The 25,820-nt window shown below is 54.6% G+C and overlaps 7 protein-coding genes across 7 annotated transcripts; 4 read left to right on the top strand and 3 right to left on the bottom strand.

Moving 5' to 3' along the window:
- Positions 1-58: 58 nt before the first annotated feature.
- Positions 59-1,934, top strand: BDP81DRAFT_305299 (dihydroxyacetone kinase; the record flags this gene model as incomplete). The annotated part of the gene is made up of 2 exons (XM_060583157.1): positions 59-1,355; positions 1,438-1,934. The coding sequence occupies 2 exons, from the start codon at positions 59-61 to the stop codon at positions 1,932-1,934; spliced, it is 1,794 nt and encodes a 597-aa protein (XP_060451437.1).
- A 538-nt stretch (positions 1,935-2,472) lies between these two features.
- On the bottom strand, positions 2,473-3,032 carry BDP81DRAFT_456415 (LSM domain-containing protein; the record flags this gene model as incomplete). Its single annotated transcript, XM_060593165.1, has 4 exons — positions 2,473-2,515; positions 2,585-2,664; positions 2,735-2,945; positions 3,010-3,032. The coding sequence occupies 4 exons, from the start codon at positions 3,030-3,032 to the stop codon at positions 2,473-2,475; spliced, it is 357 nt and encodes a 118-aa protein (XP_060451436.1).
- Positions 3,033-3,651: 619 nt separating this feature from the next.
- On the top strand, positions 3,652-5,139 carry BDP81DRAFT_444140 (enoyl-CoA hydratase/isomerase; the record flags this gene model as incomplete). The annotated part of the gene is made up of 2 exons (XM_060591792.1): positions 3,652-3,702; positions 3,769-5,139. The coding sequence occupies 2 exons, from the start codon at positions 3,652-3,654 to the stop codon at positions 5,137-5,139; spliced, it is 1,422 nt and encodes a 473-aa protein (XP_060451435.1).
- Positions 5,140-6,997: 1,858 nt separating this feature from the next.
- Positions 6,998-10,942, top strand: BDP81DRAFT_444139 (GATA transcription factor; the record flags this gene model as incomplete). The annotated part of the gene is made up of 2 exons (XM_060591791.1): positions 6,998-7,124; positions 7,185-10,942. The coding sequence occupies 2 exons, from the start codon at positions 6,998-7,000 to the stop codon at positions 10,940-10,942; spliced, it is 3,885 nt and encodes a 1,294-aa protein (XP_060451434.1).
- Positions 10,943-13,104: 2,162 nt separating this feature from the next.
- BDP81DRAFT_363014 (phosphatidylethanolamine-binding protein) lies at positions 13,105-14,860 on the bottom strand. Its single transcript, XM_060586457.1, has 2 exons — positions 14,228-14,860; positions 13,105-14,160 (listed from the first exon to the last, which is right to left on the bottom strand). The coding sequence occupies exons 1-2, from the start codon at positions 14,760-14,762 to the stop codon at positions 13,349-13,351; spliced, it is 1,347 nt and encodes a 448-aa protein (XP_060451433.1). The 5' UTR covers positions 14,763-14,860; the 3' UTR covers positions 13,105-13,348.
- Positions 14,861-15,039: 179 nt separating this feature from the next.
- On the top strand, positions 15,040-16,309 carry BDP81DRAFT_3415 (ribosomal protein L4/L1 family protein). The gene is made up of 2 exons (XM_060586032.1): positions 15,040-15,321; positions 15,387-16,309. Exons 1-2 carry the CDS (start codon positions 15,126-15,128, stop codon positions 16,166-16,168), a joined length of 978 nt encoding a protein of 325 aa, XP_060451432.1. The 5' UTR covers positions 15,040-15,125; the 3' UTR covers positions 16,169-16,309.
- Positions 16,310-20,191: 3,882 nt separating this feature from the next.
- Positions 20,192-21,471, bottom strand: BDP81DRAFT_3346 (bZIP transcription factor). The gene is made up of 2 exons (XM_060585777.1): positions 20,419-21,471; positions 20,192-20,331 (listed from the first exon to the last, which is right to left on the bottom strand). The coding sequence occupies exons 1-2, from the start codon at positions 21,221-21,223 to the stop codon at positions 20,240-20,242; spliced, it is 897 nt and encodes a 298-aa protein (XP_060451431.1). The 5' UTR covers positions 21,224-21,471; the 3' UTR covers positions 20,192-20,239.
- Positions 21,472-25,820: the final 4,349 nt, after the last annotated feature.

Here is a 25,820-nt window from a genome sequence, read left to right as displayed (position 1 = left end):
ACCCCATCATCATCACCAGGCAAAACATATCCGAAGCAAAAAAAGCACACCTTCAAAAATGTCAGCCAAACACTTCATCAACGACCCAACCAAGCTGGTCAACCAGGCCCTCCACAGCCTCACCCTCACAAACCCGAGCCTGGCCCTCGACGAGCCCAACAAGATCATCTACCGCAGACCGACACCCGATGCCGCCCACAACAACAATAAGAAAACCGTCTCCGTCGTCTCGGGCGGCGGCTCCGGGCACGAGCCCTCCTTCGCCGCCATGGTCGGCCAGGGCCTCCTCTCCGCCGCCGTGGCCGGCACCATCTTCGCCAGCCCGAGCGCAGAACAGGTCCGAACGGCCGTCGCCTCGCGCGTCGATACCGGCGCCGGCGTTCTCGTGACGGTCATGAACTATACCGGTGACGTGCTCAACTTTGGCATGGCCGTCGAAAAGGCCCGCGCCAGCGGTCTCGATGTCGAAATGGTTGTCGTCGGCGACGACGTCGGCGTCGGACGGGCCAAAGCCGGTAAAGTCGGACGGAGGGGCATCGCGGGCACGGTGCTCGTGCACAAGATTGCCGGCGCGCTCGCGGCGCAGGGTCGGCCGCTGGCCGAGGTCGCGAAAGTTGCGCGGCTAACGGCCGAGAACCTCGTCAGCGTCGGCGCGAGCTTGGAGCACGTTCACGTTCCCGGGCGCGCGGTGCCGAGCGGCGAGGAGGAGGGCGCGCTGAAGCTTGGTGAGGCGGAGCTGGGCATGGGGATTCACAATGAGCCCGGCTCCGGTCGGGAGAGCGCGGATCTGGAAGGGTTGGTGGGCAAGATGCTCACGCAGCTGCTGGACCAGGGCGACAAGGACAGGGCTTTCTTGAACGTTAACTCGAATGAGGTCGTGCTGCTGATCAACAACCTCGGTGGCGTGAGCGCGCTCGAGCTCGGGGGTATCACGGCTGAGGTTGCCGCGCAGCTGGAGGGCAGCTATGGGATTCGGCCCGTGAGGATCCTGAGCGGGACGTACATGACGAGTCTCAACGGCCTCGGTTTCAGTATTTCGCTGCTCAACGTCGTCAACACGGACATCGGCGGCCCGAGCATGACCCAGCTGCTCGATTACCCGACCGAGGCCACGGGCTGGTCGTCGCCCATCCTCAAGGAGACGTGGGAGGCCAAGAACCAGGCCACGCGGGAGGAGGCGGCGGACGCCGGGCAGGCGACGAAGCCGAGCGATCTCAAGTACGATGCTGCGGCGGCGACCAAGGCTGTCACGGGGGGGCTGCAGAGGGTTATCGCGGCCGAGCCCGAGGTGACTAGGTATGATACCGTCGTCGGTGACGGCGACTGCGGCATCGGTCTGAAGAGAGGAGCTGAAGGTAAGAGACCGAACTTATCGCCATCATCTGGATTGTCACACTATGCATGCACTGTCCGCTAACACGCTTCACAATTCACCAGCAATCCTCAAGCATATCTCACAGAACCCCCTAACAGGCGACGCCGTCGTCGACCTCGCCTCCGTGGTCCCCGTCGTCGAGAACACAATGGACGGCACCTCGGGCGCCCTCTACGCAATCTTCCTCAACGCCCTCACCGCCGCCCTGCGCAGCCTATCCCCCGGCACCGCGGACGGGAAAACGTGGGCCGCCGCCCTGAAGCAGAGCAGCGACGCCATGTCGCGGTACACGCCCGCGCGCCCGGGCGACCGCACCCTCGTAGACGCGCTGTACCCCTTTGTCGAGGTCCTCGGCGAGACGGGCGACGTCAAGAAGGCGGCCGAGGCGGCGCGGGCGGGCGCGGAGACGACAAAGGGCATGAAGGCCAGCCTGGGAAGGACTGTGTACGTCGGCGGCTCTGGGTTCGAGCAGGTGCCTGACCCTGGCGCGTGGGGGTTGAGCTGCTTCTTTGGTGGGTTGGCGGGCATTGAGGGTGAGGATGGGTGGGAGAAGCTGTAGATGAACAGATGCTGGGTCCCGAGATGTTAAAAGCTGTCTTTCTATGTAAGGACGGATATCGCGCTTGTTTTAGTAGTAATTTTCCTGGATAAGTGAATCGGATAGGGGGAATTTGTGGTTGCACAAAGGCTTGGAAATCGGTAGAATGCACAAAGCGCGAGGGAGAAAATGAAAAGAACCCAAATGATCCATTTTGTCTTCAACGCCTATCTCATCCCATTTTGAAACAGAAACCACTTTACCGTGGGTATTTATGCGAAACTCGTTCCGCTCAAGTTTTTGGTTCGTCCGCTGCTCTCCCCCAGCCTCTCTCTCATACGATAGGGTACGGCAAGCCCCAGTACCATGTATCTCATTCAGGCTCCCAGTCCATTTCGCCGAGGCATATTTCTTCATATGGCCGGATAATGTAGTCTCCCGTTCTCCCCGTTTTCTTGAACTCCACGGTTCTTGTACGTGATCCAGACATTTATCGTAGAGGGCCGTTTAAAAAGACCAGCACACTCAACCCCTTCGCGTTCACGATCGTTGAGTTCGTTCAGCTCAAAAGCACCAGGATGACGCTATCACCACGGAGGAACCTGTGTGGATATTAGCTTCTGCCTCTTGGGAATCGGCGCGGTGGCGCAGGGGGCGGGGCATCAACTGACATCTTGCTGATGAAGCGGTCCTTGTTCACAGGACGGCCCTTCTTGCCGTTCGCAAGACGCGGCGTCTCTGTCCACATTTCCTACAATATTCCAACGTCAGCGTCGGTCTTCGTAGTCTCTTGTGACGGGTAAGGTAAGGAGTTGTCGCACCTTGACGTTCTCGAGAACCATGTTGCAGTGTCTGTCAAAGGCCTTGACGCGCGCAAGGAGCTTTCGGTTGTTTCTGATGGAGATGAGGACCTGGGTGTGACTGCGGACGGCGGTCTGGAGGATGGAGAGGGGTCCGGCGCTGAACTCGTGCTCTTCGAGCTGTGCGATCTCGTACTCGGTCAACTCGTTGCGCGACTTGGTTAGAAGCTCCCTGTAGGTTCACGTGTTAGCCTCAATGGAAGAACCTCCATGCGGGGATAGGAACGGAAACGCACTGAATCTTGGGATCGGTCGACATGATGGGCGGTAGTCTGGTGAGGATGGTCGTGGGGGGTGTTGATGGTGTATGTCGCGACAACGTCTTTGGGTGCAGGCCAAGGTACACACAGCAAGGCTGAAAGAGTTTGGCAGTCTCGCGGCTTACCGTGATGGCGCACAGGTGCTCTGATTGGCCGACAGCTTCAGTGATGTCGGCGCTGGAAAAAGTGTCCCCGTCCAAAATTTACAGGCGAAGCTGCACTGGAAAGCTTGCACCTCAGCCATGTGCAAGCCCGAGGTCTAGTGGGGTTTTCCTACCGGGCGCACCACCCTGGTCAGTGCGTAAGTCGCTGTCCCCAATTGCCTTACCCGACAGACCCATGGTTATTCTCGGCCTCGAATTTGACGTGGAGAAGAGCTTTGGAAAACCGTTCCCGCGACATCACCTAAATCGAAGCTCCTTTACCACCATCCCCCCTTCCCTCCCTCCCCTCCCGCCCGTCTACCACAAGCCCACTATCCGTCAGTCGATGCATCGCTTGTCCTAGACGAGCGCATTGGCAGCTGGTAGTAGACAAATGTTCTCGAGGACGATCGCACTTAGAGCCGGGCCGGCAGCGTTAGCTGCTCCTTGCCGGAGCTGCACCAGGAGCTTCGGTATGCCTCTCAAAGCCAAAATCATCGGCGCGGAGGCCTCATCACGCGCACAAGTGAGTCGATAATTCTATGTTGCTGTTATATTGTCGACGACGTTGACTAACACCACCCTTCAACAGATGTCGACGCAAATTCCGAAAGGGTTTGAGCAGAAGGCCAAGGATGACCCTGACGATGTCATGTTCACCAGCAGTTACGGTCTGAGGACCATCGAGCTTAACCGCCCGAAGAAACTCAACTCCCTGGACGGAAGCATGATTCGCAAAATTCTGCCAAGATTGGTCGAGTGGGAAAAGTCAGACCTGGCGAACGTGGTGGTCATGAAGGGAGCAGGCGAAAAGGCCTTCTGCGCCGGCGGGGACGTCGCCGCACTGGCAAAGTGGAACAAGTTTGAGGACGGATGGAAGCGGAGCGCAAAATACTTCGAGCTCGAGTACAAGCTGGACCACTACATCGCGACGTATAAGAAGCCCTATGTTGCCTTCATGGACGGTATCACCATGGGCGGCGGTGTTGGTCTGAGCATCCACGCGCCGTTCCGCGTCGCCACCGAGCGCACACTCTTCGCCATGCCCGAGACGACGATTGGTTTCTTCCCCGATGTTGGTGCCTCGTTCTTCCTGCCCCGAATGGCCGGCTCCATCGGCACGTACCTTGCCCTGACGAGCGAGAGACTCAAGGGCGCCAACGTCTTCTACTCTGGCGTGGCCACGCACTACCTCCACTCGACCTCTCTGCCACAGGTAGAGGCCCGTCTTGCCGAAATTCGATTCCGCGACCACGACTCACTGGAGAAGCGCCTTCAAATTGTCAACCAAACCCTCGAGGAGTATGCCACTGGTCTCCCCCACGACGAGCCCATTCTTCTTGGCGGCGACCTGCGCAAGGCCATCGACCGCTGCTTCAGCCGGAGCAACATCGGCGCCATCATCAAGGCCCTCAAGGCTGAGAAGGGCTCGACGAAGCAGTGGGCCGCGAAGACGATCGAGACGCTGCACAAGCGGTCGCCTACGGCCGTCAACGTTGCGCTGAGGCAAATGCGCATCGGTAGCTCTTGGTCAATCGCTGAAACTTTCAAGCGCGAGCACAAGATTGCAGAGAAGTTCATGCAGCAGGGCGAGTTCACCGAGGGTGTGACTGCGTTGCTGATTGAGAAGAGGGACCCGGTATGGAAGCCTGCTACTCTGGAGGAGATCAAGCCTCAGATGAACATAACGGATCCCTTCTTCGAGGCCAGCGGAGAGGACATTGAGCTGCTGAACAACCGGAGCTACAAGGAGTACCCCTACAAATACTTTGGTCTGCCGACCGAGGCCGATGTACAAAAGTACGTGCTCCAGGGCCAGCACACACCTGAGGAGGTCATTAAGAAGGTTGTCGACTCGAATAATAACCGACAGGGTGTTGAGGCGGTAGTCAAGGAGATTGTGGGCCGTAAGGTCCTAACGAACGAGGATGGCCGCGCGGTTTGGACCGGGGAAAACCAATAGATGGTGTTGGGATATGTCATCGGGATGATTCCCAGGTGTGTATGATACTGTAGATGCTTTTGCCATGTATCTGAATAAATTTCACGGGCGGTATTGTGATCACTTATCCAATGAATTGCACGGCTGCGTTGTTTGTAAAACTGGAGATCGTGAAGTAAGGCATGTTGATCAAATGCTTCATAAAATTGTCGTAGTTGAGCCTGATTGGCCCAATAAGTTTGGCAATTAGGAACGCGGGAACCTCGGTGAATTGGAACTGACACAGAAAAGTTGGGGTAGAGATGGCTTCATGCTGATAGGCGGGTCTGGCATTGTTGCCTGCACGGTTGTGGTGGGTGCATCGAAATATCGGAGTTAAGATGCGAACCAACTATTCCGTCATCCAAGTACCGTGTTACATGACAAACCTCTCGACAGGTAAAGATATGGCTGTGGTGGATGGTTTTGATGGCTTCGCTGTAATAGGTTAACGACTACTGGTTGCCGGATGAAAAGGCAGGTGGACATTGAGTCACCGATGCAAACACCACGGTATTAGCGTTGAAAACTTGTACACTAAAATGAGGTGGATGGGTCGATAGTTGGAGGGGGGAATGAATGAAAGACCGATCTCTCGGTTGGACGGGCAGAACTTCGACCCTGGTCCGTGAGATTGATTGTACGGACAACCCAGGCGAAAGACGGGAAGAGAGGAAAAGAGAGAGAGACCTCAGGCTCAGGCTTCAAACCAGTGGGCAAGTATAAAGAGGGCCCCCGGCCCCCCTTCGCCGTCTTCGGGCAGAGCAGCACGAGCAGCTTGTGTTTCTCCCCTACGATTTCTCATCATCTTCTTGTAAGTTCCGGTGCTTGGTCCGCCCTGGTCCTAAGTCGCCGGTGTCGAGTCCCGGTTGCAAGCACAAAGTCCGACCAAGAAGAGGCAGTAGCAACCGGCTGGTCAGCAGGAGGTCGAGGCCCCACCCGCACCCGAGAACCTCAGAAACGAGGAAAGAGGGACCCACTCACGGCATTCACACAGCAACCGCCCCCATCCGAAATTCCAGCGGTAAGCACGGACCACCTCCGAAGCCCTTTGAGACCTTTCCTCCGCTCCAGTGGATTCGTGGACCACTCAAGTCGCGGACGAAAACGTGCACAGCGTGTTTTTGGCGCGTTTTGGTATCGGTACAAGCTGGGTTCGCGCTAAGAAGCTAAGCGGCCCCTACCCCTGATCCAACGTCACAGCACCCACCCCCTGCTGGTCTAATCCGCTTCGGGCGACCTGTATTGTGACTTTCTTCATTGCGTACCCGTTGTATCTTACTACACGCGACAGACTTCACGTCTTTCCTCGTCGTATTCTCCCGTCCTTGATCACGATTGCCTTTCACCTGCACCTCGCTGGCGAAAGCTTAAGCTTTTCTCATTGAGACTCTGCAGCATTGAATTTCAGAAGCATATTTTACTTTTTACAAACAGCACCAAAGCAGCCAGGCGTGCGTTTGTCTCGGAGCCGCCCTCTAGTCGCGCATGGGCTTTAAGTGGTTTGATCCACTTCCCAAAAACGCGACTTACACCAAAGCCGGGCCCAGGACGCGACTTCCTTCACGACCACGGCCATGATACCCGCCCCGCGGTTTCTTACGTGACGCCTGCACTTTACCACTTGAACCACTACAAACACCAATTCGTAACCCACTCTCATCTCTCAATCCCTCCACTTTCTTTTCCTTTTTTCCCACCCTTGGTCACCGCCCTCAACTCTGCCGGCACCACTCGACTTTGTCGGCATTTCCAACTACCAACTCGCCCTTTCGTATTCGCCTTGTCACCTTGCTTTCGACCTGGACGAACACTCGAGTCGGTGACAGCCTCGCCTATCATGGCATCGCCGATGCCAATAGCGCCCATGGGCAACTGGGGAGGAAATGGCCAAGCGATGCCATCACAACCTCCTGCTGGCCCGTCAGATATGGACGAGGCCGGTGTGCAGGTCAAGACGATGGGCCGTGAGTGCTTCCTGTCTCGTTTTTTCTCTGGCGTCTGCCGGATATACTGACTAGATGCAGTCAAGGTCATCTACGCGTTCGCCGATAGTGGCGAGAGCTTCCTGGCGCGACACTCGGAGCTACTCACCGTTCAAACAGTATCAATCGACGAGAAGACTACAGTTGGCATGGTAGACCTCAAGTTGTGTGCCCAGGCCGTTGTTAAGTGCAGCCCTGAGCTACTCAGCGACGCCGCTCGCGATTTTGCTGTGTACGCACACGACTACTCAGAACCCGATGAGCCATTGGTCGGACAGGGCTTCCTAGGATGGATCATCAACAACACAGACGGCAAGAGGATCATTGGTCGCACCACCAGGAATCCTCTCTCGGTTTTTAGCGGAGGCGTGAAGGAGATCTTGGAGATCAAGCTGAAGCTGAAGCCAGTAGCCGCCATGACACAACCGAGATACGAAGTCGAACCCAGACCAGACGCTCGACACTCGTATCAGCGCTCTGAAAGCCACATGAGCGTCGAGATACAACCCACAAGACCCAACGACGGTGCGCTTACGCCGAATAGCCACGCTGAGTGGACCAGCTTCATGCAGTCGAATCAGCAGATGGGCATCCAGCAACATCCCCAAAGGGTTGCATCCCCTCACTACCCGCCCCAGCACCACAACGATTTCCAACATCAACCACAGCCACCACCACAGCAACGACAACAAATGCAGCGAAGCAATTCTTTTGCCTATAACGGACCCCCGCAACAGCAACTGCAAAATCCGCAGCTTCAGCAGACCCTACCCCAACCGCCCATGCAAAATTCTGAAGGGCCTAACCGGGTGGCCCCTACCCTTGTTGACACAGCAACCGAGACTCAAGTGAACCCACCATCGAGACCATCCTCCAGGGCTTCAAACACATCGAAGAAATCAAGGGCTACTGGACGACCTCGTGGTCGCCCCCGGAAGCAGCCGAGGGTTGAGACTCAAGGTAACACATCGGGCTATGAGGATGGAACCGATGGCGACGATGGCCCAGCTAAGAAGAAGAGGGCAACCATGACTCAGGTCACTGGCAACATCAATGCCCCCTTCGGTGGCAGCTCTGGACCTCTCCGCGTCACAGCAAGCACGGCTGGCTCCTTGCGAACCTTGCGACCGGCCGGAAATTCTCAGGACCCTTCTATGGGCTCTCACATGCAGGATGTGCCTAGAGCCCCGACACCCGTACCAGACAGAGGCCCCTCAGTAAAACAGGCTGGCAAGACCACGAAGGGTAGCAAGTTGCGTCGGCAGTCGACATTAAGCCAGGCCGCTACGCCTCCCAGCCAACTCCAGTTTTTCGAACCGCCCTTTGCCCTGTCTCCGAGTCAACAAGATGGTCGCTCTCCAGATTCAGAAGCCGTGTCTCCCAACTTTTCCGAGGACAGCCCTGCAGCCATTGGATCTTCGCCACCTGTTCCTCGTACCACCAGCTTCGTGCGGTCGAGTCCGCCGGCGTCCAGCCCGATACTTCCCCCTATGCGAATGCCAATGCCACAGCCTGACTCTGGCTTTATGAGCGGCGGCGTTGACGACCTTTTCGATGGCGATATTATGAAGCCACTTCCGAAACCCGTTGCTACTGCACCAACACAATCCAAAGGGCGAAGAACGAACCGTAATGAGACCAAGGAACAAATAGATGAATCCGGTATCCCCATCCAAGTCTTTCAGCTGGCGGAGCAGGTACCCAGCGAAATGGATAATGCTCCGAAGATCCGGCAACAACTCCCCCCTAAAGCACCTACTTCGACGCCGTCGACAGAGCCATCACTACCTCCTTTACAACACGCCGCCAGCGACTCCACCATGACAGTGCCTCCGCAGCCTGCGGGAAAAGAGCCCTCGCCACAACAAGAGGAGCCGGTTGTGGTGATAAAGCCTGACGTCGATATGGACAGTCAAAGTGCTCCCAGCTTCGAGGCCCCTCGGTCTGAAGATAGCCTCGACATGAGACTCGACCAACTTGTACAAGCTGTGCAGGATAAAGCACCTGGTGAAGTGTTACCAGAGCCTTCCATAGTGGCTCCTGTTGCGGTGGAGGTTTTTGCTCTTCCTTCCGCACCACCTTCTCTTTCTCGGTCTACTTCTTCCGGATTTTCGCTGCCCATGGTCCCGGCCAGCGACCCGATCGGTCCTCTCGCATTACCAGCTCTCCCCCTCCCAGATGTTACCTCTTTCTCCGAAGCACCTTGCCCTCCAAGCGACGCATTCCAGCCCCCAAGATCACCAACACAGGCTCAGAAGGCAAACAAAAATTATGTCAAGAAAAAGGCCATCAGAGAAAAGCTTTTGCAAGCCATCGAGAGTGGGCAAACCCCCATGTACTGCAATAACTGCGGTGCTATTGAGACCCCCACATGGCGCAAGATTTGGTCTCAAGAGCATGAGGGTGTCCCCGAATTCACCGAATTTTCAGATAAGCCAGGCAGAATCACTGCCATCCTGGTCTTGGAGCGAGATGATGATGACAAGGTCACCAAGTACCAGATCATCAAGAAGGGCTTGGCACCAAATGAGGACAAGGCAGAGTGGAAGTGGCATATGCTCTGCAATCCTTGCGGCATTTGGTTGTGTAAATGGAAGGCACATCGGCCATCGGAGAAGTGGGAGAAGGACAGATCTCGCCTCAGTCAGCAAAGACGGCCTCGGGGTACTGGGCGAGCTCCTAGACCGCCCAGGGCGAAGAAGTATGATTCAGCAAACCCACTCAATCCGACGTCTGAGGCTTACTTCACAACGGACCCCATCGGGCCTGACGATCGGGGCATCTCGCCTATGGATGAGAGCAGATCCCGCGGCATCTCGCAGGTCAGCAATGCCAACGAAGCTTCGCGGCGATCAGTCTCTCAGCTATCGATGTCTCAGCCGCCCGACTATCAGGGTTCTCGGCCAGCGTCGCCTGGGCATGCCTCCAATCCGGGGTCTACCCACTCTCGGGGGAGCGGTACGGCCAAGAGCCCAATTACCCTTGACAATGCCGACGTACCAAATATGGGTGGTACTCGACGGCTCCTATTCCCTTCGCCTCGAAAGGAAGGCGTTGCTAAGGTCTTGGGCGAGGTTGCCGTTAACATCGTGCAAACTGCGATAGAACTGGACGTTTCGGCTGCAGCTGCTCAAAACAAGGACTCCACCGACAAGTCGAGCAAGGACGAGGTGCAGAAGGATACCCGGTCAAATAAGGAGAACCTGGCGATTCCTGATGATGACCTCGAAGATCTGTTTAGAAGCCCCATCGCTCGTCCATCGACGCCGCCCCCTCGGGAAAGGCCTGCTAACAGCGGCCCCTTCAAGACGCCCACTCGACCGACACCCAGCCACCGTCCCATTACTAGAAGCGTCACTAGAAGTGTGTCGCGGTCGTTGAGGTCGAGTGACTTGCTTCGGTCCCCTATGGCCTTGCGTCGCACACCTATGCGGACTCCACGGTCGGGTAAGGGCCAAATCCGGAGGAGCCCTCGCCTGCACCATGAAGAGTTCTCTCAGATGGAGATGGCCTTGGAGGAGTACCTTTCCTCCCAGCCTGTCGACCACCAGTATGACTCTGATATGCTGGAGGCTATGAACCGAGCTTTGGCCGAGTCTATGAACGCCCCTGGTTCTAGTTTCGACATCACCAGTATGATGCTGGATTCAGACTGTCAGCTTGAATTCGGCGATCTTTTGGATTCGCCATCCAAGCCGACGCCAAAAGCGGCTCGGCAAACGAATGACTACGAGGATTGGGAGACGTGGGAAAAGAACATGCGTGAGCGTCAGGCGGCAGATGATACCGCACACGACTAGATACCCGGAGTGAGGATGGAGTGGTTCTGATATTTACCATGAGTTGTTAGAGTGGAAGTTTTCCACACGAAAGCGCGGGACATGGGTCCACGCAATGCGCGGTATCGCCACGAGTCGTATGATATTTCTTATTGGTTTTTGGAGGGAATTGCATCATAACAGCGCGCCTACGGGCATGAGATATACGGGAGAGGGCGTTTCGAGACATCACAAAGAGGTTGTCTGGTGGATTTAGAGTTGAAAACACCGGCCTTGATGCCATGGTGATGAGTCGCGCATCGCCTCTGCTAAGTACTGCATTGATTCAATAGTTTAGGTAGAGGCCTTTGGCCCTATCCCAGCGATACATTTGTTAATGACGACTATAACTCTCAATCTTGATAATCCCTCGCTAGTTTCTTCCCTCGTGATCCTGCCGTTCAGTGTTGTATAGTCTTAGTCTACCTTTTATGCATCATTGAAGGTCGAAGGCTATATCCCATGAACAGATGGCTTTGCTCCTCCATTCCATTGCGAAGAACGAGACGTAGATTAACATGAACATCGTCTGCTTCAATGTTTTCATACCCACTCGACCGGGCGTGTCGTTTTAGTGATTAAAGTCGACATGGATAGCAACGGTGACGTCCGATGGTGTTCGATGGTGTTCGATGATGTTGCTGATTGAGATCTTCGGGTCATGTTCCCACTTTATACCATGGCTGCCTTTGTTTCCCCTGGCGGTATCTTCAGATTGATGGTTTATCAAGTAGCAACCCATGCCTTTCAGAAACAGCCATAAGAGGGCAAACATAGAGACATGACTCTAAAGTGTTGGTAGAAGCGTTCCTGTGGAGAGAGAGAGAGTTGCTTTGAGAGTCGCATTGAGAATCGCATCGAAAGCCGATTCGAGAGTCGTTAGGAATAGCGATATAAAGGCAAAAGCAAAGGCCCTTTGTGATTTATTGGTAGAATCGATCCGATAAGAGTCGCGTTGAGGGTCGCGTTAAGGGTTACATAGAGAATCACATCAATAGTTGCATCAAGGGTCATGGGAAATAGCTATAAGAAGGATAATTGCAACGGCTTATATTAAGTCATCGGGAGAAGCGATCAGATCGGCAGTTGAGTTAAGTCGACAAAGGTGTTGACGTTGTTATTCGCTCATTAAGCATCAAGACTAATTGAAAGCTATCGATAAATTCTTAATCCCTTTTCCTCTTATCTCTTTCTCTCTCTCTCTTCTCCATGCACACAAACATACACACGCACATTCTCTCGCCTTATGACCTATCACGCTCGTATTCGTAGATGATTTCTTTGATCTTTTTGAGAGTAGACGGACGTCCGGTATGTCCTTTGGATAGAATTAACAAGAAGAGGCAGAAGTAAATTGTTGCAATTCGAAGTTCGAACCTATCACAGCGGACCGGTATCACTTGTGTTATTTATACCTGAATGGAAAAGTCAACCGCTGACACTACCTCAAACCCAAGTCAAGTCGATGAGTTGAGGCGAAGTCCCGGTATGCCCTTTACACTCAAGAGAAGCAATACCTTTCTCAAAGTTCAAGTTAAAGGGCATATTCGCTCCCATAAGTCGTTACTCCTCACGCTCGTATTCGTGAGTGATCTCGTAGACGTCTCTGAGAAGTTGTGAACGCTAGGTATGTACTATGAACAGATAAGTGATATCTTTACTTACCAAGGCCTCAACCAGGGAATCTTTGCAGAGAAATGTCGACCCCGTACTGCCCTCGCTGACATGCCCAGAAATCGACAAATTTAATGGGTGATGACGGAGAGACTAATTCTGCTGGCGTGGCGTGGGTCGTAGATTTATATACTCGTTTAGGGGATACCGACCACACAGGGTCTTTCTCCAAATCTAACATCGGGATATGGGCCCCCTAAGCCCTAAAGAGATGGAACAGAATCACCTCGTACCCTTGTTGCCTTTGCACCCGAGTATTGGCATCTCTACTCGATATCGACCACGACGACTGGCTTGCGTCTGATTGTATGTCATGAACCATCTCAGAAATGCATCCCAGTTTAGGAGGAGCACATCATCATCTTCGGTCCAACCTTCTCCCTTGATATTCCTGGCAGCGAATCATTATCAGCCGCCTCTGACAGCACCAGTGACACAGAGCGAGGATGTTGGCAAGGAGGCCAAGAATCCAGAGTTGACAGTAGGTGATCTATAACAACCGCGCAGCCTTGGGACTGCACCCATCTACAGTCAGATGATAGGACATAAAGTACACGTATTCTACACATTTTAACAACACCGCACTTGCTTCCCCCATTTTCGCTTCCAGCTTCTTCCGCTGCGTTACTTCCCGGCTCGGTGATTTGACCGCCTGGATACTCGTGTCCGTCCTCCTCTCTGGTCCTACAAACACGCACGAATATGTTGCCTCCTCTACTTCCTTCTGACCAAGCCCTTGGCGTTGGAGTACCCCTTGATGCGCTTGGTGTACTTCCACAGGTGCTTGTACTTGGCGGTCTGGCGCTTGGCTTCCCAACCGCGGGCCTTCTTGGGCTCCTTGAGCGAGAAGACGCGCTTCGGGCGGAACTCAATGTCGGCGCCCGGCACGCCGGCGCGCTCCATCACGCCGGCCGTGTTCTCGTCCCAGATGGTGCGGAAGATGTTGAAGCCGACGGGCTTGAGGTTGAACTTGTCGCGGTACGACTTGAGGGAGAAGCCGTCACGGCTCTGGTAGAGCTTCTTGAGCTGGGCGGTGTCGAGCTTCTGGTCGCCCTGCTCGAGGATGAAGATGGAGAGGCGGTGATAAGGGGAACCCTTTTGCGCGAAAGCGGGCAGGTAGGGGACGGCGAGCTGGGCCTCGTCGCGGATCTTGGAGAGCGGGATGGACGTCGCTGTCGGCGAGACGGGGACGTTGGCGGCGAGGTAGTGGCAGCGCTTGGCGAAGCCGTCGGTCTCGACGGAGGGAATGTCCGAGTCCATGATGACGATGGAGACGAGACGCTCGCCTGCGTTGAAAGGGGTGATGCGCAGACGAGGGGGCACCTCGGAGATGTTGCTGGGAAGAATCTTGCCCGGGGGCACCTTGGCGCGGCGGAAGAAGAGCTGGACGTCGTAGGTCGGCTTGATCTTGGGGAGAATGTCGGGGATGATGTTGAGCTGTTGGATACGCTGCTCAATCATCTTGGCCTCGTAGGATTGCCACTTGCGCTCGGCAAGGAAGCGGTAAATGGGTTTGCTCATGTCACCTGTTTCATAAGGCATATTAGCACTCAATGCGGGTCTCAAGCGTAGAAATCCGCCATGCGTCCATACCGAGTCCATCTTCGAACCGCCTCTTGACGGCAGGATCGTTGATATCCGCCAGAATCTTCAATCTCTCGACCTGCTTGCGCAGACTGGACAGCCTCATCTGACGCATCCTCTCTCCTCCCCTGACCTCATCACCACTCAAGCCCTCCAACAACCTGATCGCTTCCGTCTCCTCCACAATAGCACGCAGCTTCTCCTCGCGGTCGGCGGCGAGGATCTTGCGCGCCTCCTGGAAGGCCTGGTAAGGCAGTTGCTCAAAGGGGATGTTCGAACTCGTGCGGATAGCATAACGGCGACGTCTCGAACCGACGGGCGGCGTGCCCGCCTTCCACAGATCCTTCTCGGCCCACGGTGCGACGGCTGTGTTGGGGTCCAGCTCGACGGGGTCGACAGTCTCGGGGCGCTCGCGCGACACCTTGTACACTTCGGCGGCAGGGGCGGGCGTCGTTGACAGACTTCTCCGTATCGGCAGGGGCGTGGCGACTCTGTTCAGGCATCGATGCAGCGGCCGAATGGCCTGCCTACACGATGAGGACATTTTGGCTGTGGGAAGGGAGGAGGGGGCGTGTGGGTTCGGCGGGTGGTCGTCTGATTCCCGACCAGAGCTTCTGAAGGAGGTTTTTCACCAGAGCTTCACGAGTCTACCTACTTTGCGGGTCTCCATAATTATTTTTCCAATTGAACGGCGGAATATCCCGCCCCGGACAGGGGAGAGAGCTCCCATTGACAAGCCACACAGCGTGCACGCTGCAGGTACGTACCGGCAATTGGCGCTGTCTGATTGGCAGCTTGCTTCGACAGGACGGGCCAAATTTTCGTGTTTCCTGCGCAAAGGGTTGCAGCTATCGATATTCCAACCCATCGAACATCGCGAACTCCCCTTGCGACGTCCGTATACACAATGGCCGGCAAAGGAGTCAGGAGCCTCGGAGAGGCCATGAGGGGGCTGTCCCTCTCATCGACGTGCAGGAACGCGAGCTCTGCAACCTCCTTCATCGGCTCATCCAGCTTTACGAGATCAATGGCCACCGAGGCGCCATTCCCCGGCATCACAACCTCCGCCTACAGCACACCTAAGCAGACGGAGTGGACACCAAGTGCGTTTTATAGAAACATACTCTGGCTCTTCGAAGATGCAATGACTAATATCTCTCTCTCTTAGCCACATCCGTCCCCGTCACAGTCCACGCCTTCCCGACGCTCGAACCCCAGTCCCTCGAGTCGTACTCGACGAAGCACCTCTACCTCCCCCTCCGCCGCGATCTCCTCCATCTTGCCGTCGTCTACGAGGGCGACTCCACCCGCCAGGGTACGGCCAGCACCAAGAACCGGTGGGAGGTCCGCGGCTCGCACAGAAAGATACACCCGCAAAAGGGAAGCGGTCGCGCCCGTGCCGGCACGAAGCAGTCGCCCATCCGCCGCGGCGGAGGTGTCGCCCACGGCCCCAAGCCGCGCGACTTCAGCACCTCGCTCAACCGCAAGGTCTACGACGTTGCCTGGCGCACCGCCCTCAGCTACCGCTACCGCCGCGGCCAGCTCATCGTCTGCGAGGACGGCATGGAGCTGCCCCTGCCCGAGGACTTTATCGCCCTGACCGAGGGAGGCTTCGTGGGATCCAAGATTGCGGAGGAGTACCGCCGCAAGTGGATGATGCAGGTCCTCGAGGCCAACCAGTGGGGCAAGGCTCACGGCCGGACGCTGTTCATCACCAACGGGGATAGGCCAAGGCTGGAGGAGACGATGGAGACTGTGGGTGATCAGGGCAGGTGCCTTGGTGTTCACGATGTGGATGTCAAGGACCTGCTGGAGGAGGGACGCGTGGTTGTTGAGCGCGCGGCGCTCAACGAGATGATTGAGTCGCATCAGAGTGACTTGATCAGCAAGATCTTCATTGGTGGTGCTTTCAAGAGCGGCCCGGCAATCGGTGGTTCGATCATTTCATGAAGCATCAGATGTAGTTCCAAAATTGGGCAAAGGGGAAGGAGAAGGAGAAATATGTCGATATCTGTAACACCAATCAACGCGGAGATCTTCTGGTTAGAAGGCGCCTCTCCGGCTTGTAGCAATAGAAGGCACGAATTGCCATTCACTCTGTAACCTATAGCAAGAGAAAGATACATCTACGGATCCATGTGCTAAAATAGAGTCATCAAAAGGATACGAGTGCTGTTAAGGATATTACATCTGGTTTTCAATGGCGAAATATGCACACGGCAGGGAAAGTCTATGGTCTTGACGATACAACAAGCGAGGAAAGGTCCAGAGGCCGGTAGGAAACTGTTGGTGCATTCAATTGAGATAAAACGGGTCCGTAAGGTAATAATGAGAACCTACTATGTTACCTACTCGGTACGCATCCATGGACTTGCGAAAGTTGCATAAAGTCATCAATCCCAAGGTTGCTATGAATTCTCCAAAAAAAAAAAAAAGCAGCACGAAAAAGAGCTCATGCACAATTTGGACAATTCGTGTGTGCTGCGTGTACCTTACTGAAGCCAGAAGGAGCAATTGCAGAACATCACCTTTTCTTGCGGCTATGGGGCTGTTGACGTCCGACTTGCCTCTATTCGGAAACCTCATACGCCATACTGCGTCACAGGAACCTGGCAGGAACCCCGGGGCCCCGATTCGAGTCGAACGGAAACCCACACACGCATATGCACGCGCCGCCCAGTCAGCCGCCTCACCAAGCCGAAGGAAAGATAGACATATCGAAGACCTCGACAAAAACTACCTCAACATCGACAGGAATGCAAAACTTGTCATTGAGGATCTAGCCTACTTTGCATATCAGAGCCCAACGCGATACGATATTGCTTTTGCTTCCAATTTCCTTAGGTACAATAAGGTAGATTAACTCAAGGTACCTATGCGTAGACACCGGGAACGCTCCGGACACGTCCCAGCCCCATACCTCCCGTCGGGTAAAGTGGGGGTGAGTTGCACCAACCCGGCCCGAAAAAAATCGAAAAAAAAAGGGCGTTGCAGGTTTCCCGTCCGCCGCCGCTTGCCCGCCGGGGGACGAGGTGCAGCGCGGCGGAGCGAAGACGTACCTGTTGGAGTCCATGCGCCCAGCCCTACGTCATTGCGGGTAGGGGCACTTTCGTCCTTGACCTCACTGTCCACTCCCGCCCAGTCGTCATCAACATCCACCACCGTACTTTACGGTTTACCTCAATTTAGAGTTTCCGCTGTCCAAGGCAAATTACCTTGCCAGGAAGCTCATGGGCAACCATCCCTGCGGCGTCGTGTTATACATCACACGGTAGATTAAGGTACGGATCACTCTTTTGCCTCATGTTTGATGACCTGTGGTATGGGACTTGTTGTTTGGATGCCAAAGTTGAGGGTGCGAAGGAAGTCTGATGTAGCCAGGCAAAATGCGTGTTTTCCGAGATGGAGAAAATGACTTACTACTGTGTATGAGTCGCAGTATTTCCAAGTTAGACACACTCTCCAAAGATCAACATGCAGAAAGGTCTTGCCCGCCTCCTCCTCCTCCTTCCTCCTTCTCGAGCAAGCCCTGCAAGGCTGGCCCAGATCCCTGCTCTTCCCGCCTTGATGCCTGCAGTTACCTAGTGAAAGCCAACGACCAAAAAAACCGTCGTACAATACGATAGAGTACCAGTAACCTGTAAAGAATATCCATGGATACTCCCTTCTTGTCTACTGCACTCGGCGACCATCGCCGAAACTCGCCGCACGCGACCTGACAGGACTCAGGTTCCTCTTTCCATGGCCCATGTAGGTAAGTATTACAGCGAGAAAACAGCGGGGTCGTTGAAAGAAGCGTTTGAACGTTTTCTCCTGTGTACTTCCGTAGTGTGTACGAACCGGCGTGGCGGGCCGTCCAAGGGATGGTTGGGCTGGGATTTGGCGCGCCAGGTACACCTGCCCGTCGTCCTAGCTCCCCGTACCCATCATCCCGTATTTGGATATTTGGGGGTTAGCAGTGACGTAGATATGTGGTAGTTTCCAATCTTCAGCCCAACGAGAAGGAGAGGTCTTTGTATGACCATTGCATAGGTACTCCGTAGACAAAGACTGGTATTCTACTTGACTACCTTAGTATTCGTCCTCAACATTCAATCTCTTCATCAACATCCGCTCACCTCCCTTGCCATGCCATGAGCGATATCTTCAGATCCTCCAGCAAGCAAGAGAGATGGATGATACCTCGGGAGGACGATAGGACAAGGGCCCCTTTCGCCCTCCCCCGCTCCTCGCTTCTCGAGATCACCGGTGTCGTGTTGTTGCGAATGGGGACCCAGGGAATCGAATCCAAGGGGGGTCATTACTGACGTAGTGCAGGCCAAGCTAAGGTACATACCGGAGCTACCTAACCTGACGTAGGACCCGGGGGTGAGCTGTCGACTTCTCCTCCTACATGCTTTAGCGGAAGCTTGATAAACCGGCTCATCCTCGCTGTACAGCAGCTTTTCTCTTCTGCTTCTCTTTTCTCCCTTTTCGCTCCTTTGTCCGACTATTGGTGGACTTGCTTCTAGCTCATGGTATTGTGGCTCAAGCTACCTGCCTGCCAGCTTGAGCATGCTGCCATGTACTTACACCCCAGCTTCTCGGGCAAGCTTCACCAACTTTTCCTCCGAGTGCCAGGATAAATTGAAGAAGGTCCCCGATACAGACCACTAATAGCTATTAGCGCATCAGTCTCGATAGGGAAGATCTATAGAAGGATCCGTCGTCCTCACCTTCTTTGGCACCAACACTATCGTTTGCAATCACACCCTCCCCCCTCTCGACAACCAGACACCTCGACTCTTCGACTTCACAAAAGCGCCCAATAGCTTTGATCTAATCTTCAACCCATTCTTTTCTCTAACCTCGAAAGTCCCCTCCATTGAACCCCCGTGAGGCCCAACCCAAACGACTCGCCTCATCATCGAACCTCAACACGACTCTCACAACACCGACCTCTCACAGGCTGAACAGGACGGTCCATCTTGACCCATATTCCAGGGAAAGGATGCCTAAGAATCATTTTGGCAAGACTACATCCAGCTTACCAGAGCCGACGAACCCTGACACCGATCGTCCCAAATCGAAGCCGAAAAGCCCAACTCATCCCCAACCCAGTACCAGTACGACCGACGTCGAGAACTCATCGAATACGAAACCAAACGTTGCCTACTACGAACGAATACCTCCGTACCGACGACCTCTGGTCCCCATTGCCCTGCGTGACATGTGGAGGTGAAAAAGGTGGTGAACAGCTTTAGTGAACACCGACTCCATCGCCAACTCAAGAAAACTCGCCGTCCTCCGACCTCCATGAAGACGGTTCGATGGAATATTGAAAGAGAGGGAAAAGAGAAGAAAAAGTCATCAAGTAAGGAGCTGCGTAGGCTGACGAGGACCATCCACGATACACCCGGTCGACGGCGTCCTTCATCCACTGGCCTACCTTACTTGGACCCACCGCAACTAGGACCCCCGAGCAAGCTTCTCATGGATCACCTGCAGCTGATCGAATACAATTGCCGTTCACATTGATCGAAGAGTTCGCTTCCTCGTATACGAGGAACCTATACCAAGGTGTCCAACTCCTTGAGGTAGCGATGTCGCGAGGGATACCACGCGGAGCTACCGATTTGAATAGGGCCTTGCACTTCCAGTAAGGTTACAGCATCCGCCCAGTGGCTTTGTGCATATTCATCATTTTTTGTGTCTATGCGAATCCCCTATTACTAGTCCGGCTTGTGGAATTCTTCACCTCAAAAGATGTACAGCCCAACTGTCCCCAGGGTATCACGTCGCGCTCCCAGCTCTGGTCCGTTGGCTGGCGGCTCAGATCTTCCGTCTGGTCCCCTATTGTCATTATCCTCCCAAGTCATTGCTCGTAGCATGGCTAAGTCCCAAAAAACCATCCGAACTCCTAATCTGGAAACCCTACTCAAGATAGTGAGAGCTCCTTAATCACGTTGTGCCTAGGAAGGCTCGGCTTCCCAAGTCCCAACGCCTTGCTATTCATGCCGGATCGTCACCCCTCACAGCGCGCTACGCGTGTTCAAAAGCACTGTCGGGCATGTGGTCGTAGTTGATATCGGCATCACTGCCAGATCTCGAAGACAGGCTTGTCATAGCACGCTCTGACCAGGCAGGAGATATTAGAGACATTTGACCTGGCATCAATCAACATCTCCAATGTTGTGTCGTGGGATGATGGGTTTCCTTACTGTCAATAGACGGTCTACAGCCTCCCCCAGTGCCAAGTGGCCTGTTGGCAGCCATGCGGCTGGCATCGAGACTTTGCTTCTTCACACGCTCTGCGCTCACCTGAACAAATCGCCGGGCCTCGTTGTCGAGCCACAGGTTGATGTTCGGGTCGTTGCAGTTTGCGTGCGACATGAGCTCGTTCTTCATTCTCGTGACTTCGTCAACCAGTCCGTTGTATTCCATCTGCAGCTGTGCATGCTGGTTCTCCAGTCCTTGCTTGGTTTCCTGGAGATCTGAGACCCATTCCTTCTTCTTTTGGCGACATTTGCTCGCGGCGACTCGGTTTCGTTCGAGGAACTTGTCTCTTTTCGGATCCTGGTCGTTCTGCTCTGGAGCTTTGCCTTTCCTTCCCTTCTTCCTGGGTGGACTGGCATCATAAGGGTCCGCTGCCCGACTCGATTTTGACGTTTGGGACTGCATCGAGTTATTGGAGTCGGCCCGCGCACCCGATTGAAATGTTGAAGCCGAAGGTATGTTCAATATTGTCGGCCTATCTTCAACGTCTTCTTGCTTCGTATCGTACTGTGCCTGGCCATGATGGCTGTAGAACGAGGGCATGCCTGTCACCAATGGATCCCAAGCGCCTGGTACGGGCATATGTACGGAAGGATAGTGTGCCATGTTCTCCGATGTGTCGCTATCTTCTGGTCGGACCAAATCGAGCGAATCTAGATGTAATGTTCGTGGTTGATCGCTGGGTAAGTCATTGTTAGTCGGTGTTGCAATATCAACCGCATCATTGAAGAAGCTCGGAGGGGTATTCATCGTCCAGGCTGAGGACCTCGCCAGATCGGGAGAAGGCGTCGAGCTCAAAATCTGCTGAAAAAGGTGTATCGGCCACGGGGAAGCGTTATCTGGTCCAGGGTAGGACAATGAACGTTGTGTGGTGCGTCGCTGACCTACTCAATGCGTACAGACTACCAAGTGGTTTGCGCGTGGCACAGAGTCTGGGCTTGCTTGCTGAGCCGACCAGGAGACCGATAAGGATGCCGTCCAGTACAAGGGGAAAAAGACAAGGCAAAAGCGAAGGCTGTGGGCAGGAAGGTGGAAAAGCGAGAAAACACACGATGAAGAGTTCTGCTACAAACTCGGACTAATTTCGACGCCTGCGTGTACTTGGCGATGGACAAGACCCAAAGTTGGTTGCGCGGTGCGGTCTCAGTGAGGACGTGGGGTGGCTTCGGTTACGAGAAGGTGCTGCTTTGTTCAAAAAGCGAAGCTGATCCTCGTCGAGATCGAAAACGTAGGAGGGCAAGCTACAATACCCATTGGTCAGTGTTTTCGGTTAACAGTATCAAAGAAAAGAGTGAGCAAGACTAAGAAGAGGTAGCATGGGAGAACGATGGATTGGGATTGCGACAGGTCGATGATGCGGATGGAAGTGGGTGACTCGGTGGAGCCGGGAGAAGCATTATCAAGAGCAACTGACAATACCTTGATGATTGTGTAGAAACGGAGGGGCCGCTGGTAAACGGGGCACCGTGGGTGTTCGCACTCTCCCACACGCAGAAAGGCACTACCACAGGCTGGCCCGAAAAGGGTTCTGGGATGGAGCAACAGGGCGAGGAGACGTACGTTACATAGAAGGGCTAGGTAGGCGCAAACGGCAAGGACGGGAGGGGTTGGTGAAGGGATGTTGCGATATATCGCAGAGGACGGGAGTTTGAAGGTACTGCGGGGTTCTCAATGAAGGTTTGAAATCTGCGTACCACTGATGATTGGGGCAGCTGATCGTGCGTCAGTGAGAAAAGACACTGTCGACGATCTGGAAAGCTGCCGAGCCGGGCGATATGAGGAACAATACGGTCGAAGCAGGCCGGCGACGGGACGTTTCTTGACGGGAAACGGTAGCCAAAGATCAGCGGGGCGCCGTTTCAACAAGCCGAAAGACTGCCAATAATCCGGAGCGTACGGAACCTTTGGTGGTTCGACTAAGAAGCGAAAAATGATGCACCCGGTCAAAGAGAATATCGATCAGTCGGAAAGCTGAGCGTCGAGTATTATTTCGTCGATGTTGGCGAGGAAGGCCAATGTCATGGCAGTCAGTCTATCGTCGTGGTGCCGGTTGCAGTGAGGTGAGGGCGCGGCAACGTCTTGCCATCAGCCAGACAAGGATGCTCAGATGGTGGTGGTGTGGGCACTGAGCACTGGGCTGGCAATGCTTGCAGTTTGATGGGGCCGTCGCAGTCGCGGTCACACAAGGAAGATGTCGGCGGGAGGGCAGGGATGGGTCGGAGGTTGCCAAGCAAAAGACGACGGAAGCAGGGCCGGGCGAGATCTTCTCAGGTTGTCGAAGAGGAGAGAAAGAGGATGGGGATGCTCGAAGCTGTGTTGAGTATTCAGGTTGCGGACAAATGGGCTGAGGAGGACAGCAGCGGAGTAGGCTCCGGCAATCGATCAGAATGATGCTCAAAGCAAGCAAGCTGTGACAGAGGAGCGACGGTGGAATCCAGATGGAGCGGGATTGACAATGGATGTGGGATCAGTGAGGCTCGAAGTGGGCAGGTAGGAGCTTTTCCCAGGAACAGACAGTGTGCAGGTTGAGAGGAGCTCAGGAGGGGGGATGAGCGACGGGGATGGGAAGTCGTCGTCGGCAGAAGGTGATGAACTTAATGGGGGTGGGAACTTCAATGGCATAACAGTACTTGGTAAGGTACCGCATACCTCACATGGGCAGGCGGGAAGGAGAAGGAGCTTCGACAATTGCATTGCCTCGAATACCACGTTTCTACTTTCCTCAACAGCATTTTCCCTGCCATTTGCCCTTAGCTCAGGCTCCAACTACCTCACGCTACTTTAGCTTAAACAGGGTAAGGCAGGTAATTAGGTACGGATACGAGGGACAGAAAGCAGTTAGGCGAGATGGTGCATCTACCTTGGCTTAGCTACCTTTACCTTAGACTGAAAGTGCTGCTCCCTCGGCAGAAGCAATCACAATGGATTGGATCAGATCAAACCAAACAGCTAACACACAGGCACCTTATCTGTCAGAGACAGCCGATGTTGGATGTACACATGCAGCGCCAATATCAGCACCGGTTCCAAACTTCCAGCACCACCATTGCAACCATTTGAATTCGTAGGTATTAGCCTGGCACCCTCACTTGTTAACCTCCCTTGCCTTAGGTTAGGTACGGTACATGTATTCACCTCAGCTTACCTTGGCTGCGCGACACGAGATGGCGGGGTAAGTAGGTAAGGTACATACACAGTATAGCTTCTACGCTAGGCACAATTTGCCTCTCAGACGGTGCCATAGCTGTGTAGTGTAGCAGAACTGGATGTTAATTATTATCGCAGATATTGCTGGACGAGCTAAGGCAACCAGACCTCCCGAGTCCCGTCTAAGCTTCATCCAACGCTTCGTCTTCAGACACACACACACACACACACCCGATCCGACCCCTCTGTTGTGTAAGGTTGGTTGGCACGCTCCTCGCTGTGCAAGAAGTATCCCGGTACATTATTGGATGCCAGAGACTGACGAGAAGGCACCTCCACCAAAGTCTCTAGGTACCTATGGAGTACCCTGCCGTCCCTTCCCCCTTCCCACCTTGTCCTTCCTGGGTTCGGCATGGGGCCATTGCCTTGGGGGCTAATTGTTGGCAGAAGTTGGAAAGCTGCGACCAAGTCCCTGTTCTTTCGGATAAAAAACTCCGGAGAGTAATAACAAGAATGGAAGGCACTCACTCTTCGATTTCGTCGCCGGTTGCTGTTTGTCATTACATATCAGTCCTCTAGGTCCATATTCTTCCTTATGCTTCTTTCTCCTCCCCTTTCTGTACAACACACCGGTGGCCGAAATGGGTCCACGGCGCCGAACTGCCTCCAAAGTCCATGGAGCCGTTGCTTCCCAGGGCACTTCACGGACGGCCGGGGCACGAGGAGACGCATCGAACGGTGTGTCAGTGCCTAGGTTCGAGCTAGTCGCTCTTAGCAACTTCAGAAGAGGCACATTCAGCGACGCATTCCAGATGAGATTTTGCCCAACATTCATCGTAACGATACCTACTCCGTACTACCAAGAAACCAATCCAAAAGCCCGCCAGGGACCAAGGCCGGTGAGGGTGAAGGCACAGACCAGAGAGTTGACTGGAACATGGAGTGGGTGTGAAAGTCTGGGAACAGCAGCAGCAGTGCAGCACAGATGGGATGTGACATTGGCTCTGCCCGGGAACCAATGGAAAGTGCTCTAGGTGGAAGGTCCGGGCGCCGGGTCGAGCTTCCCATCCACCTAATCGTCGCGGCCCCGCCGTTGCCAGCTTCCTGCCTGCCCAAGGCCCTGTAACCCTGCCCTGCGTGCCTGCTTGCTTGATCCTTCCTGCTGTCCCGTGGGCCGTCGGCGTCTCTGCTTGGGGAGTGTGGCGTGCGGCGTGCCATGGCCCAGCGCTGGCAGGTGCAGGGGAAGCTCGGGAACGCTTGGTACCTTGAGTGGAGAAAGAGGGGGGGAGCGGCCCACCTCTTCCAGAGTGTTCAGCGTCGCCCAAAACAGTCACGTCAAACCACCGTGAACAGAAAACAGCTCTGAACTTGCCCACCTTGGACACTCATGCCTTACCTTATAGGTACGGATACTGTGGACGATGGAGACCCAAGTGCTCTCTTCTCGTCCACCCACAGCAACCTGCATCTCGACAACGACGATGGTGAGGGAGCCAGCTTAGCACTCGCGGTGCTTTCCCTCCTTGGAACTACCATCTACATACACAGTACACGTACTCGCGCCTGTTCTGTTTCCGGTCCTCCCTGAGTCCCTTCTACCTCAACTTGTCCCATCTTGGTCTTATCTTGAGGGAACTCCATTTCTCCAAGGAGCGACCGGCATACCCGGCGGGGCCCCAGCTGCACACATTACACACTAAGGTATGTGAGCATGGTGAGTAAGAGATGCTGCGAGACCCAAAAGTCACGTCTTAAATGCACAGAACGCCCCAGGCTTACGATGTCTTCTAGATCTATATCGGCCGATGGCCTACGCTGTCAGCGCCAGATATCACGATGCCAGATCGCTGATTATACGCCAGCGATTAATTGCGCCATGGGTCCTGTAAGGATACTTCGTACTCCTGGTTAGCATCCTAGCCACCTAGCCCGGGTAGCCGTGTTGCGATCCGCGACTGCACTATCACGGCCCGAGAAGAAAACGGCAACTCCAAGCCTGATGTCACCCGCTATTCCCGTCATGTCCGCCTATCTCCTGCTGCCGGCGGGGACTTCTCCCTTTGAGTCTTGACCAGAAACCCAATATGGAAAGGAGAGCGGCCGAAGAAACCTCCCAAACCACCTTCTTACAGCCCAATGAACCTTGGACAATCCATTGAGGTCATTGAGCTGATGTTGCGCGCGTGAAGAAACCAGCGGT

Source organism: Colletotrichum phormii (genome assembly GCF_030913505.1).
Source record: "Colletotrichum phormii strain CBS 102054 chromosome Unknown BDP81scaffold_1, whole genome shotgun sequence".
NCBI lineage: Eukaryota > Fungi > Ascomycota > Sordariomycetes > Glomerellales > Glomerellaceae > Colletotrichum > Colletotrichum phormii.
This window is presented reverse-complemented; position numbering and strand designations above follow the sequence as displayed.

Excerpts from the sequence above, each read along its gene's own strand:
- BDP81DRAFT_363014 (XM_060586457.1), bottom strand. The coding sequence starts at position 14,762 with ATGTCCTCATCGTGTAGGCAGGCCATTCGGCCGCTGCATCGATGCCTG. Across the intron at positions 14,161-14,227 it reads GCGGTTCGAAGATGGACTCG|GTGACATGAGCAAACCCATT; the intron begins GTATGGACGCAT and ends CTTATGAAACAG.
- BDP81DRAFT_3415 (XM_060586032.1), top strand. The coding sequence starts at position 15,126 with ATGGCCGGCAAAGGAGTCAGGAGCCTCGGAGAGGCCATGAGGGGGCTG. Across the intron at positions 15,322-15,386 it reads GCAGACGGAGTGGACACCAA|CCACATCCGTCCCCGTCACA; the intron begins GTGCGTTTTATA and ends TCTCTCTCTTAG.
- BDP81DRAFT_3346 (XM_060585777.1), bottom strand. The coding sequence starts at position 21,223 with ATGAATACCCCTCCGAGCTTCTTCAATGATGCGGTTGATATTGCAACA. Across the intron at positions 20,332-20,418 it reads CTGTAGACCGTCTATTGACA|AGCGTGCTATGACAAGCCTG; the intron begins GTAAGGAAACCC and ends CTGCCTGGTCAG.